Consider the following 19,032-nt stretch of genomic DNA (forward strand, 5'->3'; position numbering starts at 1 on the left):
TTTTGTTGGAGTTGATGTTTGGGTTATATTCTGTTCCAATTAATGATGGTATTGCCATTTCGCATTTGGATGTAAAGTTTTTCTGGTGTTTTGTTACTTATGGACGCGTGTAGATGGAAGATGGGCTCTCATTTCTTCCAAATCTCTCCCTCCCTCCCCCCTCTCTCTGGTTTGTAATCCAGAGTTTTTGCCTTTAATTTCAGTTCCCAATTGCTTGGTAGTCAAACCATCTCTCTCTCCCTGAATTTTTTTTGACCTTTGTTGTTCTCTCGAGATTTTTTTTCCCTTACTGCTCTGTATTCGTATGATCAAAATGTGCCCATATGTATGTGAATTTCTCTATGGACTCTCATAACATCACTCTCTCTCTCTCTCTTTATTTCTCAGTGCTCGATAGGTTATGGTCTCCCAAATTAGTTATAATTAGGATTTCTCTCTATGGTCTCCCACATTAGTTGTAATTAGGATCTCTCTCTCGGTCTATTTCTCGTATAGCCTATGGACTCTAATTATGTATGATTAAGATTTCTCTATCTGGACTAGGTGCATGGAACTGTATATAACCATCATCTTGCAAAGGAAAAAGTTTATATAAGGTTGCAACTAGAATTAAAGATGCACCTGAAAAATCTTTCGGAAAATCGTTCGGAAAAGGTTGTTTTAATATTGAAAAACCCTCTAATCATTTCGATATCGAGATGTATAAATATGAAAAAAAAAAAAAAAAAAAAAGTTTTAGTCTCTGAAATAGTATATCTTATAACACATTGTTTAGACTATCCATGTTGATGTATAAATATATATAAAAAAAAAGATTTTGAGTCTCAGAAATAGTGCAACACAAATATTTAGATATTCCATTCTCAAGATTTTTATATGTTCATAAATCTACTTGATCTTAATCATTATTTTAACCATTTTTAGAATTTAAAGGTGCATAATTAGATATAAAAATATATTTGGAGATAATCCTAATAATTGTTTACACCAAAATTATATGTTACAATAAAATTTGGAGATGCGCCTTAATTGGATTGTTTAAGGTTGCAACCTTATAGAAACACAACTTCTTGCAAAAGGTGTTGCTTATGGCATATGATACAGTCCCATTCAATAAAAAAGGTGGTAGTTCTATTATTGTTTTTGAAAATAAGGGGCAGTTCCATGATTTGTGTGAAAATTAATTGTTCATGTGAAGCAGAAATAACCAAAATACATTTAAAGAAGTCCGAAATAAAGTATCAAGATAGAAATTGTAATTGGCTGCCTTTGATAGCTTGCTTATTCAATTGTGCAGCAGGAGAAATAATTATGGGAGTTACTATGAAACCATTCAATTTTTATACAAGAAAACAGTTACTTTTTAAGCATTAGATGTGTTATAACAATCGATATATTTTATTTTAAATTTTGGAACCGACTCAATTAACAATCGATATATTTTATTTTTAGTTTTGTACCGACTCAATGACACATCCCCAACCACTTGGCTTCATATCTGGCGAACCAATGGTTTTTTTTTTTGTATACATTTCCAAAATTTATAATTCAGCAATATCTAGAACGAGAAAATGAAACTGGCAACACCTGGAAAATGATGAAAGCACTTAGATTCAAGCTCAAACTCCCAATTGGGAAGTGGGGGAAGAGTGTGCGTGGGGTCAAACATTGTTTCCTTCTCAGGTGAAAATTGTAAAGTTACACTATAGAACTGCAAGCACATTTGTGGTCATACAAGAATCAGAACATATAGAGAGGGAGAAGAGTTGTAGACAAATCTTAGAAAAATTGATAGAGAGAGAGAAGAGTTGTAGACAAATCTTAGAAAAATTGTTGTCTTAAATCTCAGTAGGGGGCTTGAATCTTATCAGCCTTCTCACTCTATCCTTGTTTGTGTTTTCAAGCATCCCCTTCACCACATAAAAACAACAAATCAAACAACACCCACAATTATTATAGAAAATTGTATAAAATAAAATAATTATCTTTAGTGTAAAAAGATCATAATCACCCCTAACTATTAGATGTCAAATCAGATAGCTCGAAGTGTGTCATGGAACTCCCCTAAGTAACTCAAGATTAACAAGTTGTCGAGACCGGATCCATACACATGGGAACAAATTGTATCTGTCATGTTCTCAATATGTTATTCTTTTCTTGGCTAAAATCGGCCCAGTATCTGATAGAAATCAGTTAGTCTATCACACCTGACTCAAGCTCAGGCCCCTAGTGAGCTCTTATACAAGTATTTATTTTTAGGTTTTGTTACGCTACACCACTTGAGGTGTACACCTTTAAAGTCCTCAACATTTTTGGACACTTAGATACACTTGCATTGTAATATAAAAATTTTCATGCAGGGGCGGTTTTGGTCATTTAAAGAGGTAGAATGGATATTTCTCTAAAAAAATAGTGGCATTCTATAGCAGTTAAAAAATAATTAATGCACTATATGGGTGATGTGACACACCATATCAGTGATGTCATTGTCACTATTGTTCATAAATGCTTTTACTTTTATTATAAATTTCTACTTTATCATTGACTAATTACTTAAAATACGCCAAGACAAAAAGCTACAGTACTATAGGATAAAGATATCTAAATATCAAAAAATGTTGAGGACTTTAAAGGTATACACCATAAATAGTGTAGCGTAGCATAGCATAACAAAACCCTTTATTTTTTATACTAATAAATAACAAGTACTAAGGGTTTGGTTGTTGAGTAGACCCAGCCCATTTCCCATTCTTATATATAGCAGATGACTACAAAAGGATCCAAAGTTCCTACAAGTAATTCTCCAACCCAAAATTGTGAGTTCTTAAAAAGCTTCAAATATTAACTACCCATTAAATGGACAGGTCAGATCTGATTTTTGAGGTGGTAGTGGAGATGAACACTTATAAGTGCTCTAAATCTTTCATAGGTGGGATATTACTTTTGGGGAGAAGAATGATTTTTGCAGTTTCTCAGGTCCTCAAAATTGAGAAATTGGCGAAATGAGGTGTAGATTTGATGTAGTTATGGCCTCACGAAAACAATTTTCTCTGTAGTGGTAATGGGAAAGATCCTACTTGTTCCACATGAAAACAACTGAAGATCAAATTATTAAATTCTAGTTGTTTTCCGACATAAAAATGGCGATGTTTATCCAGAATCAATTTCCAAAAATAATAATGATTAACAGTACCTATACAATCTATGGTGAGTAAGGGCAAGGGCAAATTGTATATTTTCGCGGGCGAAAGGCCTACTTGGAAGGATCTTCTTGATGGGAAAGTTTGGAATCCACTTTAGAAAAACTGGATGAGTAGTTTCAAGAAAAAAGAAAAAATGATTTGAGTTCTCATACACCTAGTAGCCAAAATGTGACAGCTTGTGTATAATCCTTAGGTGTGATTTTATTCAAGAATTAAGACTCAATTTCTTGAATGTTTTAACGCACATTATTTCCGGCAAGGGATTCATTTGATCATGTCAAATACACGCTGACTACATCCATCAGTCTCCTGAGCCGTTACATCTGACTCTTATGACATGGCCGTTCTTCCAGTGGGGGATGAATATTGTGGGACCAATCACCCCGACATCAGCAGGGAACTACAAACTCCTATTATCTATTTCTTGTCTCTAGTTCATTTTTATTTAAAAATAAAACTAAATAACAAATACAAGATATTTTCAAGGGGAATAGATATGGTCTTCTTTTTTACCAGATTTTGTCATGTGATTAGATGTCTAATGAGTTAGATTCTTTACGAAAGAGAGGTTTTGGGCAAATAGGAGGGAAAAAAGGTGGTGAAAAAGAAATTTAGATGCCATATTCCTAATTTTTCTCTATTAGTCATACAAATGATTTAGAAGGACAGCTACCAACATGAGGTAATTGTTATCATGTTATCAGATGTCTAATGAGTTAGATTCTTTAGGAAAGAGAGGTTTTGGGCAAATAGAAGGGAAAAAAGGTGGTGGAAAAGAAATTTAGATGTCATATTCCTAATTTTTCTCTATTAGTCATACAAATGATTTAGAAGGACAGCTACCAACATGAGGTAATTGTCATGGAGAGAGAGAGAGAGGTGAGTCTTTGACTAGGGATATGTTTGCCCATCATCTTGTCAAGAAGAAATTTATAACTTTTATGATGATACTTGTTCTCAATAATGCATATAAGTACTTTAGAAGTTTTTGTAAATAGTAGGAAAATATGATTCAAGTGATGGATTGAAATAGGAGTATGAGAAACCTTTATATATGGAAAATCTTGCAATAATAAAATACATTAGAATTTTAAGTCTTGTTCTAGGTTCTAAATTAATCAAACAAAATGGAAGATCATTATGACTTGGTGATGAGTAATACAAATACATTAAAAAGTAGTATATGTCATGTAGATAATTTCAATATTCTCTTACTGTTATTTGCTATAAGATAAGATGAATGCTCAAAATCCAATAGGGGATTAGGGATTTTGGAAGGGTGCTTTTTTTGGGATTGTATTTAAGGAGACCATTTACCTTTGGTACAGTCCCAATTACTTACAACCATCAGATATGGAATTTAATAGTTTGGGTATATCACAAAGTTCGAGAAAATTTCTTTAAGTTTGAGCTTAGTCAATGGAATAAATGCAGTCTCCTAATTTCATATCCAATGGTCAAGATTAGTTGTGACAACATCATACCAAAGGTAAATCATCTCGTTCTATATTTCTCCATTTTCTTTTGCAAAGTCATAAGTTTACTACTCTTAGTAAGTTCTAGGTTTATTACTTTCAGTAGGGGATAACTTCTATTTTCTTAAATATTTGCAAAAAAATGAGATGAGATGAACGGCCCAAATTTTGTAAGGGGCACATAATCGTTATAGGGCTTTCCAAAGGCGGCGTGTTAACCTATTTATTATAGCAGCCAAGGTTTTTTGCAATTCTGAAGTATTCGAGTTGAAATCCTCTCCTCGCTAAATTGATTCAAGTATGTAGATTATTGTTTTTCTCTTAGTTTTTGACTTATTCTTTCTCTATTATTTTATGATTAATTATGCATATATTTTTGTTTTTTATTTTTTCTATATTTTCATTGTTTTGGTGATGAATGAATGCATTTAAAACCAATCCACAATCAATTTTAGGATGTATTAGTGTTGGATGTAAATAAGAAAGAGGGAGAAGATATAGTTTGACAAGAATTGAAGATCTCATTGATGGTGTTGATTTTGAAAATAGTAGAAATTAATATTGTTATCAGAAACATAACAGATTAAATCGGTCTATCTAATAGTTCACCAAATCCTAAATTTGTTCGATTCAATAAAAACACCGATCTTACAAAAAAAAAAAAAGGACATGAATAAACCCAGAGTTTTAATATGCTTGTAAAACTCTTTTAAGATACTTAGCTATATATCCGTGGGAAAAAGATTTTGTCTGCCTAAGGGCTGTTGCAATAGTACACATCTAATGTCTCAGATTCAATCTAGGCCGATCAGATTATGTTGTTTTTTAATTTAATTTTTTTTTATTACAAATCCAAATTATATAGAAGTTTGAGTGTATACTCTTAAAATATAGATGCACCTAATAAAAATATTTACAAAATAATTCTCAAATATGCATGGATATATTAACCCAAAGCAACTAAACATTTAAAAAACATAGACTGTAATTTCCATGAAAGATTTTACTAATTAAAAGACCACATAAAAAATCTAATTACAATGATATTTTTACTGACTTAAAATGATGATATGTTAACTTGGCTAATTAAAATTAAAATCCGTGTATGATATATGGAGGTGGATCTTTCAATGAGGCACTTACTTAAATGTCAACTCAAAATTCATCGAATGAACCCAATGGTGGAAATTAAAACAAATCTTGGTCTAATTATATTTTTACAAAATTTTACAAGGAAAATATTTATATTATAAATTGTGGTGAGTACGTGTGATTGGAAAAGATAGATAGATGAATAGAGAGAACTCGAAAACTAAAAAACAAAAAAAAGATATGAGCTAGAAAACTAGAAACTTGAAAACTCAAAAAAAAAAAAAAAGAATAGAGAAAAGGTTAGAAAATTAAATAGCTATAAAAATAATACTGAATGATTTAAAATGTAATTAATTAAAATGATATTTTCCTTTTTGTAATCAAATATTTAAAAACCATTTTTATCTAATATCTCAGTAGGAGCATCATGCACATGCCATTTGCTATTTTAACCATACCCCATCTCATGACTTTGGAAAAATAGATAGATGATTTTCGCGCTTCAAACCATGTATTTATATTTTGAGAGAGGGAAAAGTTTATATAGAACCGAGGCTCTAAACAATCAAATTGGAGCCCACCTCAAAATTTGCACTAGAAGAGGTTGTTTTGATGCCAAAATATCCTCAAATTGATCATCTCTACATCAAGATGAATGGACATGAGAAAAAAATGGATTTCAAGTGTTGGAAACAATGCATCTTGTAACACATTTTTGGACCGTCAATTTTCAAGATTTTCAAGTTTCCATAGATCTGTTCAATATAGACTATTTTAAAGCTTCAAATTTTATAATTAAAGATAAAAATATATTTTAAAGCTATAACAAAGATTTACAATATTGAAACCATATTTTTCAGTACTATATGAAGGTAGGTTCTAATTTGATCGTTTAGAGCCTCGGCTCTATACAAACCATGAAAAATTTTACATAGAGCGGAGGCTCTAAACAATCAAATTAGAGTTCAACTCAAAAATTTCACTAGAAGATGTTGTTTTGATACTCAAATATCCTCAAATTGATCATCTTGACATTAAAATGCATAGACATGAGAAAAAAATGGATTTCAAGTTTTGAAAATTGTGTTTCTTATAACACATTTTTGGACCATCAATTTTCAAAATTTTGTAGATTTGTTCGATCCACACCATTTTTAAGCTTTTAAAATAAAAATATATTTTAAGCCTATCACAAAGATTTCCCATATTCAAGCCACATTCCAAATTGTGTGTTTTACTTTGATTGTTTAGAGCCTCGACTCTATACAATCGGCACCCTTCTTCTCATAGATGAGATGTCAAAGTACAAATAAAAAATGCTCCCTTTACTTTTAAGGGGGTCTAGCCTAATATTGGCCCTATAAATTTCTTTCTTTTAGAAAATACCATGAAGGGGTTGTTTATTTTTTTGACTTTCTTTAGACGCGTAAACATGAATCTCCTTTCTTTAAGATCTAGTGCTTATTCTAATCTTCTTTGCGAAGCTGTCAAGTTATTATACTAGCATAGATTCCAAGTTATTATACTAGCATAGATTCCTGCAAGAAAAAAAAAACTCAAAAGATGTTAAATATTGATAAAATTGATTTGAAATTTAAAAAAAGCTAACAAGCCTTGCTCCAATGAATGTGTAAAATTCACAAGAATTCAAGAAAATAACAGTTCTAAATAGTAACTAAAATCTTTATGAAACTATACCTGCCACCATTATTTGTAATGAAAGGTATTACTTAGAAGTTAGAATTAAAGAAATGAAAGGTCTTACTTAGAACTAAAGAAATCTTAATTCTAATTAAAATATGGAAGCCCTTCAAATAAGGCCAAGGATTTATGGAAAAAAAGTAGAGCTTCACCTCAAAACTCACCAAATATTATAGTTCTAGCGTCTCAAAACCTTCAAATCGATCATCTTGACATTTATATTATGCCTGAAAAGAAAAAAAAAGATTTAAATTCTAAAATAGTATATATTATAACACACTAGACCGCCCATTTTAAAGCGTTCACATATCTACAAGATCTATACCATTTTCTTGGCTAAAAATCCATAATTGATGGTAAAAAATAGAAGAAAAAAAAAAAGATTTAAATTCTAAAATAGTATATATTATAACACATTAGACCGCCCATTTTAAAGCGTTCACATATCTACAAGATCTATACCATTTTCTCGGCTAAAAATCCATAATTGATGGTAAAAAATAGATTTTAAAGCAATCTAAAAGATTTTCTATGCCAAAAGTATTTTGCTGACAAAATTTCAACTCGAGGCTTTACTTTTCACAAAACTTAAGGCTTATAGCATCCTTAATATAAAAATCCTAATTAAATGAATCAAATACGTTATTTAAAACTTAAAATACCCTTTTTTTTTTTACAGGGAAAAAGTTTAGATAAAGCCGAGGCTCTAAACAATCAAATTAGATCCTACATAAAAAATTTCATCAGAAGAGATTGTTTTGATGCTCAAATATCCTCAAATTGATCATCTCGACATCAAGATACATGGATATGAGAAAAAAATAGATTTCAAGTTTTGAAAATAGTATATTTTGTAATGCATTTTTGGATTGTCAATTTTTAAAATTTTTAAGTTTTCATAGATACGTCGATTTACACTATTTTGAAGCTTTAAACTTTCTAAATAAAGATGAAAATATATTTTAAGGCTTTCACAAAAAATTTCAGTGTTAAAACCACATTTCTCTACACTATTTGAAGGTAGGCTCTAATTCGATTGTTTAGAGCCTAGGCTCTATAAAAACCGCATCACCCTTTTTTTTTTTTCTTTTCTTTTCTTTTGGAGATGATGGTTGGAAAAAAAAATGAAACCTCTTCTTAAAAAGTAAATAATTACAAAACAATTAATACATTATGAGGACGATGTCACACACCATATTGATAATATCGTCTATTATTGTTAATAAATATTTTTATTTCTATTAAAAAATTTATTTTATTTTTGATTAATTACTTAAAATTCCACTAAACAAAAAAGTACTGCATATGGGTAATCTAATAGTCCAACAGTATTGACGTCTTTAAAAGAATACACCACCAAATACGGTAGCATGACAAAAACCCTAAAGATATTATGGACGCGCGCGCGCGCATACTAGAAAACTAGAAATGCAGTATATCTCGTAAACAGACACAGACACGTGGAAAAACTACATTTGTAGTGTATCTCGCGAACAGACACGCGTAAAAAACTAAAGACACTCGTCTAGGATTTTCGAAGATGCCCCTACGAGAAGTGTCTCCTTTGGCTTCTTATTCACGCTATCCTTCCCGAAAACTTACACCTCGAAGTGAGTTTCACGCTTTCAAAACCCCTTTCGGCAAATGCATGCGCATCTCTCTCTAAGCGCAAAGCCTCTTTCTCTCTCCTAAGAAATCTGGTTTTCTCTCTCTACATTTCTTCATGAATTTCTGGCTGCAAGTATTTCTTCCTCTCTCTCTCTCTAAAAGCTTAAGTCTGGCTGATCTAGGGTAGCTTTATCTCTCTAAGCTATGTCTCTCTCTGCTCTATATTTCTTTATGTATATCTGACTGATTTACTGTAACTTCATCTCTCTTACTCTGAGCTAGGTCTGGCTGGTCAACTGTTACTTTCTCTCTGATCAAGTGTTGCTTTCTCTCTCTAAGCTAAGTGTCTCTCTCTCTCTCTGCTCTGTATTTCTTTTTGTATATCTGCCTGAATGACTGTAACTTCATCTCTCCCTCTCTCTCTGAGCTGAGGATCATATTGCTCTCTCTCTTCTCTATGTAATAATCTCAGTATTTCTGGCTAAGTGTCTCTTTCCCTTTCTCTGAAAATTTTTTTCTCGAAGATAAGGATCCTATTTCTCTCTCTCTCTCTCTGTCTAATAATCTCTAATATCTCTGGCTTAGCAGTTATCCCTTTCAGTTTCTCTGTAACTATGTCTCTAAGCTAAAGATCCTATTGAGCTCTCTCCCTCTCTCTTATCTTTGTTGGATATCTCTGTATTTCTGGCTGAGCAATTATCTCTTTCCCTTTATCTGCAACTCTCTCTCTCTCTCTCTCTCTCTCTCTCTCTCTCTCAGTAAGCTAGAAGAGGTTCTATTGCGTGCTCTCTTGCTTCCTTGTTTAGCAATCTCAATATTCCTGCCGAGTAATTCTCTTTCCCTTCTTTGCAACTCTCTCTCTCTCTCTCTCTAAGCAGAAGATCCCATTCTTCTCTCTCTCATCTTTTCCTGTCTAATAATCTCTGTATTTCTGGCTGAGCTAAAGATCCTATGTTGCTCTCTCTCTCTCCCTTTCTCTGTCTACTAATCTTTGTATCTCTGCCTTAGCAATTGACTCTCTCTTTCTCCGCCACTTCCTCTCTCTCTAAGCTAAAAATTCCTATTTCAGTCTCTCTAATAACCTCTGTCTGGAATCATCTCTTTCTCTGTGTCTCTCTCTTTTAGCTAAAAGATTAATATTTTGGTTTCGGTCTCGACTTTTCCTCTCCAAGTTAAATCTGGGTTTTACTGCCTCTTTCTCTTTCTAAGACTCTTTCTTTATCTCTGGCTGAGCAATCATCTCCTTCCCCTGCGAATTTGTCCCCCCCTCCCTAAACTAATTCCTGATTTTGCCCTCTTCCTCTCTCTAAGAATCTCTCTCTTACTCTGTGTCTAAAATCAGGGGCAAGAGCGAGAAAGTTCCAAATTCATTTGATTTTGTTGAGAAATGACAGAGAGAGTGAGAGGGGGTTGGTGGTTTTGACTTCATCTGATAGTTTTGAACGTGAAACAAGCAGAGAGAGAAACTGAGAAGCAAGATGACAGTAAGTTCACTGAAAGTGAAGGCTTTTCCCTTTGATCTTGCTAGAGAAAAGTTGAGGGCTTTTCCCTTTGATCTTGCTAGAGAAAAGTTGAGAGAAAATCATGAATCAGAGCAATCAAACATGGCATTTTGATGTTGTTTTTGGGTGATTTCAGAATAAACCTCTGAACATCGAGAGAGAGGAATTCTTTTGGCGCTTTGTTTCTTGAAGCTATTGTGCAATGGTAAGTTTTTTTGTGTCTGCATTTCTGAGTGATATACTCGAATTTTAATGGCAATTATATCTTAGTCATCAACTGTATAGCAGAGTTGATGATGCTATGATTCTATTTGAGAAAATTTTGATCGATTGAAATTTGTGGGGGACAATATGAGATTGAAAAAAAGGAGAAACTTGTGCTTATTATGTGCTTGAATTTTTATGGGAATTATGTTAGAGTTTGATAATTAGAATTGGGGAAGGGATGGTACTGGAATTTTGCTTTTTGTATTAGATCTTTTCCATTTTTATTAGGGTGTGGTTTGCATAAGGTTGTAACCTTAAACAATACAGGCTTACCTCTAAATTTTATCATAAATGTAGTTTTGATATAAAAAATTCTCAAGGATGGCTCGAGAATCTATTTTCATCTCTAATTATAAAATTTTAAACTCTAAAATGGTTCAAATCAAGTAGATCCATAAACACATGAAAATCTTGAAAATGAACGGTCCAGATAATGTATTGCAAGATACACTATTTCGTGGACTCGTAATCCTTTTTTCGTTTCATATTTATACATCTCGATGTCGAGATGAACAATTATAGTGTTTTGCAACATCCAAACAACCTTTTATGATGGATTTTGTAGGTGCACCTTTAATTCTACATTTTAAGGTTGCAACCTTACATAATTTTTTTCCTTTTTATTATAATGAGAACCCAACAATTTTTTAATTGATGAAAATTCAAGCAAGAAGTCTATCCAATTGGTGTAGGAGAATGGATGATACTGTGGTTTCCCTTCTTTATTTGTCTGTTTCATTTATTGTTGAATAGTGTAGGAGAATGGATAATACTGTGGTTTTCCTTCTTTAATTCTGTTTCATTTATTGTTGATGAAAAATTTTAGCAAAGGCACCTACACAAGTGAGGAGTGCAAATTTTTATTGTTATCCTAGTAGATATAATTGAATTTATGAATTTATATTAGGAGTTGATGATTAGAATGGATGATTATATGATTTCTCTCTCTTATTATAGTGTTCCATTTTGATTGATGTATTTTTAATTCCATTTTGACTGTTGAAATTCGACCAAAGCACCTTTTAATTGGAAATTGCAAGTTTTTTAGTTACACTAGCGGATATGCTTGAATATTGATGGGAGTTATTTAGCAATGGATCGTTTAAATGAGAGGATGGCCGATATTGTAGATCCATGGCTGATATTGTAGATCCCTTATTTATTAGTCTGGTACATTTCTGGTTTCATGGGCATGCTGTGACCAAACTGATCTTTGGGGATTTATTATTGTTTTATTGGTAAATATAGGTGTAATAAGCTCTCACTCAACAAAATAAATAAATAAAGATATGGATGTACTTGCATGTTGTGGAATAACCATCCAATGCCTCGTATTTTGAACAGAAACTTATTTGGAGAATGGGTGATTTCTTTTGGAGTTTCAGAGTATAAACAGTTTTAGTTCCTCGTTGTTTGAGCTCGTAAGTATTGGTTAAGCTTTCTACTTCCAGTCTTTCTAAGGATATACATAAATCTCGTTGGGAAATGAATCAAGAATGGGTAGTTAGAATACGGCAATTTACCGTAGTTGTGATCACTTTTCTTTATTTAGTTCTTTTTCATTTTCTGGTTTGATGAGACTTGAAACATGAGGTTCATTTTGGAATTCTCGTCGTAATTTCTTTGGTGGTTACAAGGAGTTCATCCTGCTTATGTTCTTGCATAGGCATCATTGTGATATTGAGTATAGGATGGACTATTTTTATTTTTCTTATTTGATGTAGATACTTGAATTTTGATGGGATTTGTGTTAGAAATGGAGAATGGATGATCCTGCATTGTGCCCTTTTTTAATTTGTTTCATATCTGACTCGATAAGAAACTCAAGCTCCAATTGGAAAAATCAAAAGTAAAATTGATTTTATATGCAGTTTTATATTTCATCAATAACTGCTGGCATGTTACAAAGGACTCATCCTGTAGCTCTTCTTGTGCAGCTGCACTTGACTTGGACTTGGACATATAATAGTATCCAGTGCTTCGTGTTTTGAACTGTGAAAATCTGAAGTGAGAAAATGGTGATAGATAGCAGTGAAGATGACAAGAAGAAGCTGGTCATCACACAAGTCAGTATAGGGGGTTTTGATGAGAGGACCTCAGCAAAAGAGCTTACTGAGTATTTAGAACGCGCAGTTGGGTCAATAATGAGATGTAGACTGAAGCGGTCATTGACACCACCCAATTCCTATCCTGATTATGAAGTCGATGCTTCACAAGTCAGAAGAACTATTGATGTTACAAGGGTCATTCCACATGCATTCGTGCATTTTGCAATACCTAAGTGTGCAAAGAGGGCTGAAACTTTGTCAGGCAAATGTGCACTAATTTTGGATTCATCCCCTTTGAAAGTTCATGTCGGGATGAACAGCTCATTTCGTGTGGCATGGAGAAAGACCACTCTTCCTATAAAATTTGAAAATTGCAAGGTTCAAATTGGGTCTTTGTTTAGTTGGTCCGAGTTTTGGGTTGGTTGGGAGGGGCCCAATTTGGGGGTAGACTTTCATGTGGATCCGTATGATGGAACTTGTGGGGTTTTTTTCACTAAGGACATCACTTTCTCCATCAAAGACTCAAACCAGAAAGTTGTGATCAAATGCGATATGAAGTTGGAGTTCCCAATCCGAGATATTCAGTGGGTGCATTTTTTTCAAGAGCAAGCTTCTTTAGGGATGCTTGTGCAGTTGAGTTCATCACCTTTGATTTATTACAGGACAGATAACGATGACACCCATGTCACTGTTCCTTTCCTTTTGTTGGATGATGAGGACCCATGGATAAGGACCACTGATTTCACTGGTAATGGTGCGGTGGGTCGGTGCCGTTGTTATAAAATCTCATTCTCTCCTCGTTATGGACTTAAAATGGAGAAGGCGAGGGACTACTTCAGGGAGTGTAGGATCTTGGAGCACGGAGTTTTGCAAAAAGTCCTTGGACCTCAGGATTATCCTCCTAAAGTGAGCACCGAGCCTGGATTCATGAAACCGATGCGCAATCATTTTTTTTCAGTAAATATTCAGGAGGGGTTAAGCTTCGAGGTGGTGTATTTGGTTACTTGCTTGGTACACAAGGGTATTATAAATCAGCATAGGTTGTGCAAGGAATTTTTTGACTTGTTGAGGAGCCAATCTCCTGAAGTTAACACTGCAGCCCTAAGGCACATGTACTCTTGTCACCGCCCAGTTTTTGATGCGTATAAGGAGTTGAAGACTGTCCAAGAATGGCTCTTGAAGAATCCAAGGCTTGTGAAGGAAACCCATATTCCCGAAGATAGCGTAGAGGTGAGGCGGTTGATGATTACCCCAACTGGAGCTCAGTGTCTTCCTCCTCAGGTCGAGCTCTCTAACCGGGTCCTTAGGAATTACAGAGAAATATCGGACCGGTTTATTAGGGTTACATTCACGGATGAAGGGCTCCAAACTCTGAATTCGGGTGTTCTTTCTATCTACACTGCTCCCATTGTCAAGGATTTCTCTCATAGCAAAACTGCACAAAAGACAGCAATATTCAGGAGGGTGAGAAGTATTGCTTTTGATGGTTTTAATCTATGTGGGCGTAGGTATTTATTTTTAGCATTCTCATCAAACCAATTGAGGGACCGGTCAGCGTGGTTTTTTGCTGATACTGAGAAGACGACTGCCGACTCAATTAGGTCGTGGATGGGTAAGTTCACGGATGAGAATGTCGCGAAATGTGCGGCAAGGATGGGAATGTGCTTTTCCTCGACTTATGCCACAGTTGAATTTGATCAGAAGGATGTAAACTTTAAGCTCGCAGAGATAAAAAGAAATGGATATGTTTTCTCCGATGGGATAGGGAAGATCACACCAGAGCTCGCAACCCAAGTTGCGAGCAAGTTGAAGCTCTCTGAAAACCCTCCTTGTGCTTACCAAGTCAGGTATGCAGGCTGCAAGGGTGTCATTGTGACTTGGCCTCGTGATGGGAAGGCCAAACTCTCGATAAGACCAAGCATGTTCAAATTCGAATCAAAGCACACCATGCTTGAGGTTATTACTTGGACCCGTTTCCAACCTGGATACCTAAATAGGCAGATAATAACCCTCCTTTCAACCTTGAAGGTGCCTAATGAGGCCTTCTTGGAGTTGCAAGATTCAATGGTGTCTGATTTGAGCCAAATACTCGTGAATGGCGAGGTGGCACACAAGGTAGTGACTAATTCTTGTGGGGAGCAAGCCAATACAGCTGCAATTATGTTGAGTGCTGGATTCACACCTCAAACTGAACCCCACCTTAGAGAGATGCTGTCATGCATTCGAGCTGCTCAGTTAGGTGACTTACTTGCAAAAGCAAGGATATTTAATCCTGATGGTCGGTGGTTGATGGGATGTTTGGATGAGTTAGGCGAGCTAGAGCATGGGCAGTGCTTTATCCAAGTCTCGAGCCCTTCTTTGGAGAATTGTTTCATTAAACATGGTAAGAGTTTCTCTAAGAGGAAACACAATGTGAAGGTAATCACAGGAACTGTTGTTGTTGCCAAGAACCCTTGCCTCCACCCTGGGGAAATTCGGGTTCTCGAAGCAGTTGATGTGCCTGGGTTGCACCATTTAGTTGATTGTTTGGTTTTCCCTCAAAAGGGGGATCGACCGCATACCAACGAGGCATCAGGAAGTGATCTAGATGGAGATACTTACTTTGTCACGTGGAACGAAACGCTCGTGCCTCCAAGTGGCAAGAGTTGGGCTGCGATGGACTATGATTCTGGCGAAGCCAAATTTGCCCCACGGCAAGTGTCGTCTCAGGTATGCCTTCTGCCTTTATGACAATTTATTTTGGATGGTATTTTTGCTATATCTTGTGACAACAGTTTGGTTGCTTTTTTATGTGCCCATTGTTTTTTGAGAAATAGGATAACGTTTTATGTGCTTACTATTGCAACTTTTACTAGCAAGGTTTTTGAACAATTTTGTCTTATTCAATTCTGCTGCAATCTGTCAACTTTCTTTGGAATTATTAGGATTTGATTAAACTTGGTTTTGATGGGGGATTCTGGAGAATTAATTTTCATAGAAATTTGTTTCAAATTTTGAAACTGTATATGGTTTTGAAGCTGTATATGGTGTTGCACGAAATTGTTCCCTAAGTTGTAGAGTAGAGTAATATATCATTCATTGTGGCACTTGTGACTATACCTAATGCACGCATTAACCTAATACATGCATGGGAATCAATATACTGTTCACTGGAAATTGGCTTAGAAACTTGAAACATTTGGTTATCTGGATAGTCTGGTGACATGATACAGCAGAACTGCAGTGAACTGAAAGACCATCAATGTATCAAGATTTTTCTCTGCTTTGATTTTTTCTGCAAGTTCAGTTAGTGACTTTTGGTGTTTTTGTGTCGTGATTGACCCTCCTTTAATTCCACACAACTACTGGTTTGATATGGTTCAACAACCAACTTCCTGATCTGTCTTTTTTATTGTTCAAGTAGCAACATTTTTTTAATGATATGATATATTATCATGAAAGCATAAATACACACTACTGTTTTGTAAACCATGAGAACTGTTTTCCTGTAAGTGGCGTCACATTGAATTAAAAGCGACAAGACAAACTGGTTTTGTATGATGCCTTCTAATTACACAATGGCAAGAATAGAGAGGTAATTAAGTTCAAACATTAGGTGGAGGTGTGGTTACTTATATAGCTGGATCTTATTCTGAACCCTTTTGATTGCGAATTTATTGCTAGATGTTGGTTTTGCATGCTTTTTATTTCTGTTTGTCACCAATTTATGTATGGATTAGAAAGCTTCTATACTGTTCAAGGCATGCTCAAAAAGGTGTGCTCTGTGTTGGACTTGGCTTGGTCCCAAGTGGAGATAACTTGGAGAGTGAAGTCTTATGAGTTTTTTTAATTAGTGAAAAGGGCACTTCCCTGACCATCAAAAACGGAAACATCTAACCATTGGGTATGCTGAGCTGGTCTTGTCTTCTGTTTTCAAGACTCGACAGTGCGTGGGCGAAGTTATTGTGGGGAAGCCCAGGTCTCATTCTGAAGTTTAAAAAAATATTTGCAACACCTTGATCTTTTAGAAGACAACCAGAACAGTTCTCATTGTCGTCAATGTCATTGTACCTGTAACTCCAAATGATTGATTTACCATTTGTGTCTGATTCTTTTTTCATTCTTTTCGGTATCTGGAGAAGGCATGTATCTTCAATCCTTTCACACTACTGTTTTATTTAATTTGATCTTGGTTCTCCTGATCATGCCATCTATGTCGTCTAGAGAGAGAGAGAGAGAGTAGTCATTTTATTGTTAAAATTGTTTGTCCTTCTAATGATGCTATATTCTTAGAGTATCCATTTTATAGTTGAAATTTTTGTCCTTTTAATGATGCTATATTATTCTTCTATTTTTCATTAGGATATAATCGAATTCTTCATGAAGCATATGGTGAGTGATAGCATTGGGCAGATAAGCAACGCTCATGTGGTGCATGCAGACCTAAGTAAGGACGGGGCGCTAGACGAGAATTGCCTTTACTTGGCAGAGCTAGCAGCAATAGCCGTAGATGTTCCCAAAACCGGTAAGCAAGTCTTCTTGCCCAATAACCTTAAACCCAAGATGTACCCTGACTTCATGGAGAAGGATGGAATTTTCTCTTACAAATCGGAGAAAATCCTTGGGATCCTCTATCGAAAGATAAAGGACGCTCCTCACATAAAGTTCAAAGAAATGGAGCCTCAGTCCCTTGATGACCTCCCCTATGACTTGGACCTCGAGGTGCTGGGCTCTGAGGACTTTCTGTCGGAGGCTTGGCATTATAAATGCCTATATGATAGACAGATCATTCTTTTCCTTGGGCTGTATAATGTGAGCTCTGAGGGTGAGGTGGTTACGAGTTGTTATTCCTCAATTTCTAAACATAACAGTCGGAAGGTGGGTGAATTGAAAGAGAAGCTGAATAACACGTATAGGGCTTTGAATAAGGAGTTCAAAGCCATCTTTGAGAATGTTGGTTCAGACGTCGAGCTGAGTGATGAGGAGAAGAATGCTTTTTATGAAAGGAAGGCTTCAGCTTGGTATCAAGTGACCTACCACCCTAAGTGGGTTAAAAAGCTTGAGGAGATTAGAGCAACGAAGGGCATGACGGAGGAGTCAGGCAGGGAATTGGTCACCCCATTGAGCTTTCCATGGATTGCTGTCGATTATTTGATGAGGATAAAGATTAAGGCAGCTAAGAGGGAGTTTGATCCAACAAAACCCATTGACTCTCTTGCCTGTTATTTGCTCCCACACATTTGAATTTGGGCTTTTTCTTTGGATTTCCTTATGAAGGCCACTCTGCCACTTACTTCTGTTGTATGTTAGGTCTCTCTACTGTGTTGATATGGTTGATATGGTGAGTCTAGATCTATGAAGAACTGTAAATCTGATGACTATGCAGCTGGTCTCTCTCTAATATCAGGTCATGCGATTGTAGATTTGTATTGGTGCTGTGTTGATATGGTTGATATGGTGAGTCTAAATCTATGAAGAACTGTGAATCTGATGACTATGCAGCTGGTCTCTCTCTAATATCAGGTCATGCGATTGTAGATTTATATTGGTGCATTATGGGTGTTGTGTCTCTCTCTACTGTGTTGATATGGTTGATATAGTGAGTCTAGATGTATGAGGAACCGTGAATCTGATGACTGTGCAGTTGGTCTCTCTCTAATATCAGGTCATGCGGTTGTAGCTTTGAATTGGTGCATTATAGGTGTTGTGTGCGTACTGTATATGTAAATGGAAAAGTTGTATTTGTATTTTGGAAGTATTGTGTGCCTACTTGGAAAACTCGTATTTGTATTTTGGAAGAACCACCACTGTTTGTATCGGTAGAGAAATGATAATGTGATTTTGTTGGTGTTGGTGTTGATGTTTGGGTTATATTATGTTGCAATTAATGATGGAATGGCGATTTTACATTTGGATGTAAAGCTTTTTCGGGGATTTATAATTTATGGATGTGTATAGATGGAACATGGGTTCTCATTTCTTCCAAATTTCTCCACCCCCCCCTCTCTGGTTTCTTGTAATCCAGGGTTTTTGCCTTCAATTTCAGTTCCCAATTGCTTGGTTAGTCATAGCATCTCACTCTCTCTCTCTCTGGATTTTTTTCCCTTTACTGTTCTCTCTCTCCCTCTAGATTGTTTTTTTCCTAACTGCTCTGTTG

The 19,032-nt window shown here is 35.2% G+C and overlaps 1 protein-coding gene across 5 annotated transcripts; it reads left to right on the forward strand.

Moving 5' to 3' along the window:
• The first annotated feature begins 9,071 nt into the window (after positions 1–9,071).
• On the forward strand, positions 9,072–18,735 carry LOC18431895 (RNA-dependent RNA polymerase 6). Of its 5 annotated transcripts, XM_088868378.1 has the most exons (6): positions 9,113–9,212; positions 9,362–10,563; positions 10,718–10,786; positions 12,193–12,269; positions 12,786–15,605; positions 17,238–18,735. In XM_088868378.1, the coding sequence occupies exons 5-6, from the start codon at positions 12,864–12,866 to the stop codon at positions 18,117–18,119; spliced, it is 3,624 nt and encodes a 1,207-aa protein (XP_088724504.1). In that variant the 5' UTR covers positions 9,113–9,212; positions 9,362–10,563; positions 10,718–10,786; positions 12,193–12,269; positions 12,786–12,863; the 3' UTR covers positions 18,120–18,735. The 5 variants fall into 5 exon arrangements, with proteins under 5 accessions (XP_088724502.1, XP_020521423.1, XP_088724504.1 ...); XM_006842009.4 differs by having other exon boundaries at positions 9,126–10,563; XM_020665764.2 differs by lacking the exon at positions 12,193–12,269 and having other exon boundaries at positions 9,074–10,563.
• Positions 18,736–19,032: the final 297 nt, after the last annotated feature.

This window comes from Amborella trichopoda, chromosome 5 (genome assembly GCF_054954075.1).
Source record: "Amborella trichopoda isolate Santa Cruz 75 chromosome 5, AtrichopodaSantaCruz75HAP2 v2.0, whole genome shotgun sequence".
In the NCBI taxonomy this organism is placed as follows: Eukaryota; Viridiplantae; Streptophyta; class Magnoliopsida; order Amborellales; family Amborellaceae; genus Amborella; species Amborella trichopoda.

What these genes read in the sequence shown, in the direction of transcription:
- LOC18431895 (XM_088868376.1), top strand. Translation starts at nt 12,864, where the DNA reads ATGGTGATAGATAGCAGTGAAGATGACAAGAAGAAGCTGGTCATCACA. An exon ending in CACGGCAAGTGTCGTCTCAG is followed by an intron (nt 15,606 to 17,237) that starts GTATGCCTTCTG and finishes ATTTTTCATTAG; the next exon opens with GATATAATCGAATTCTTCAT.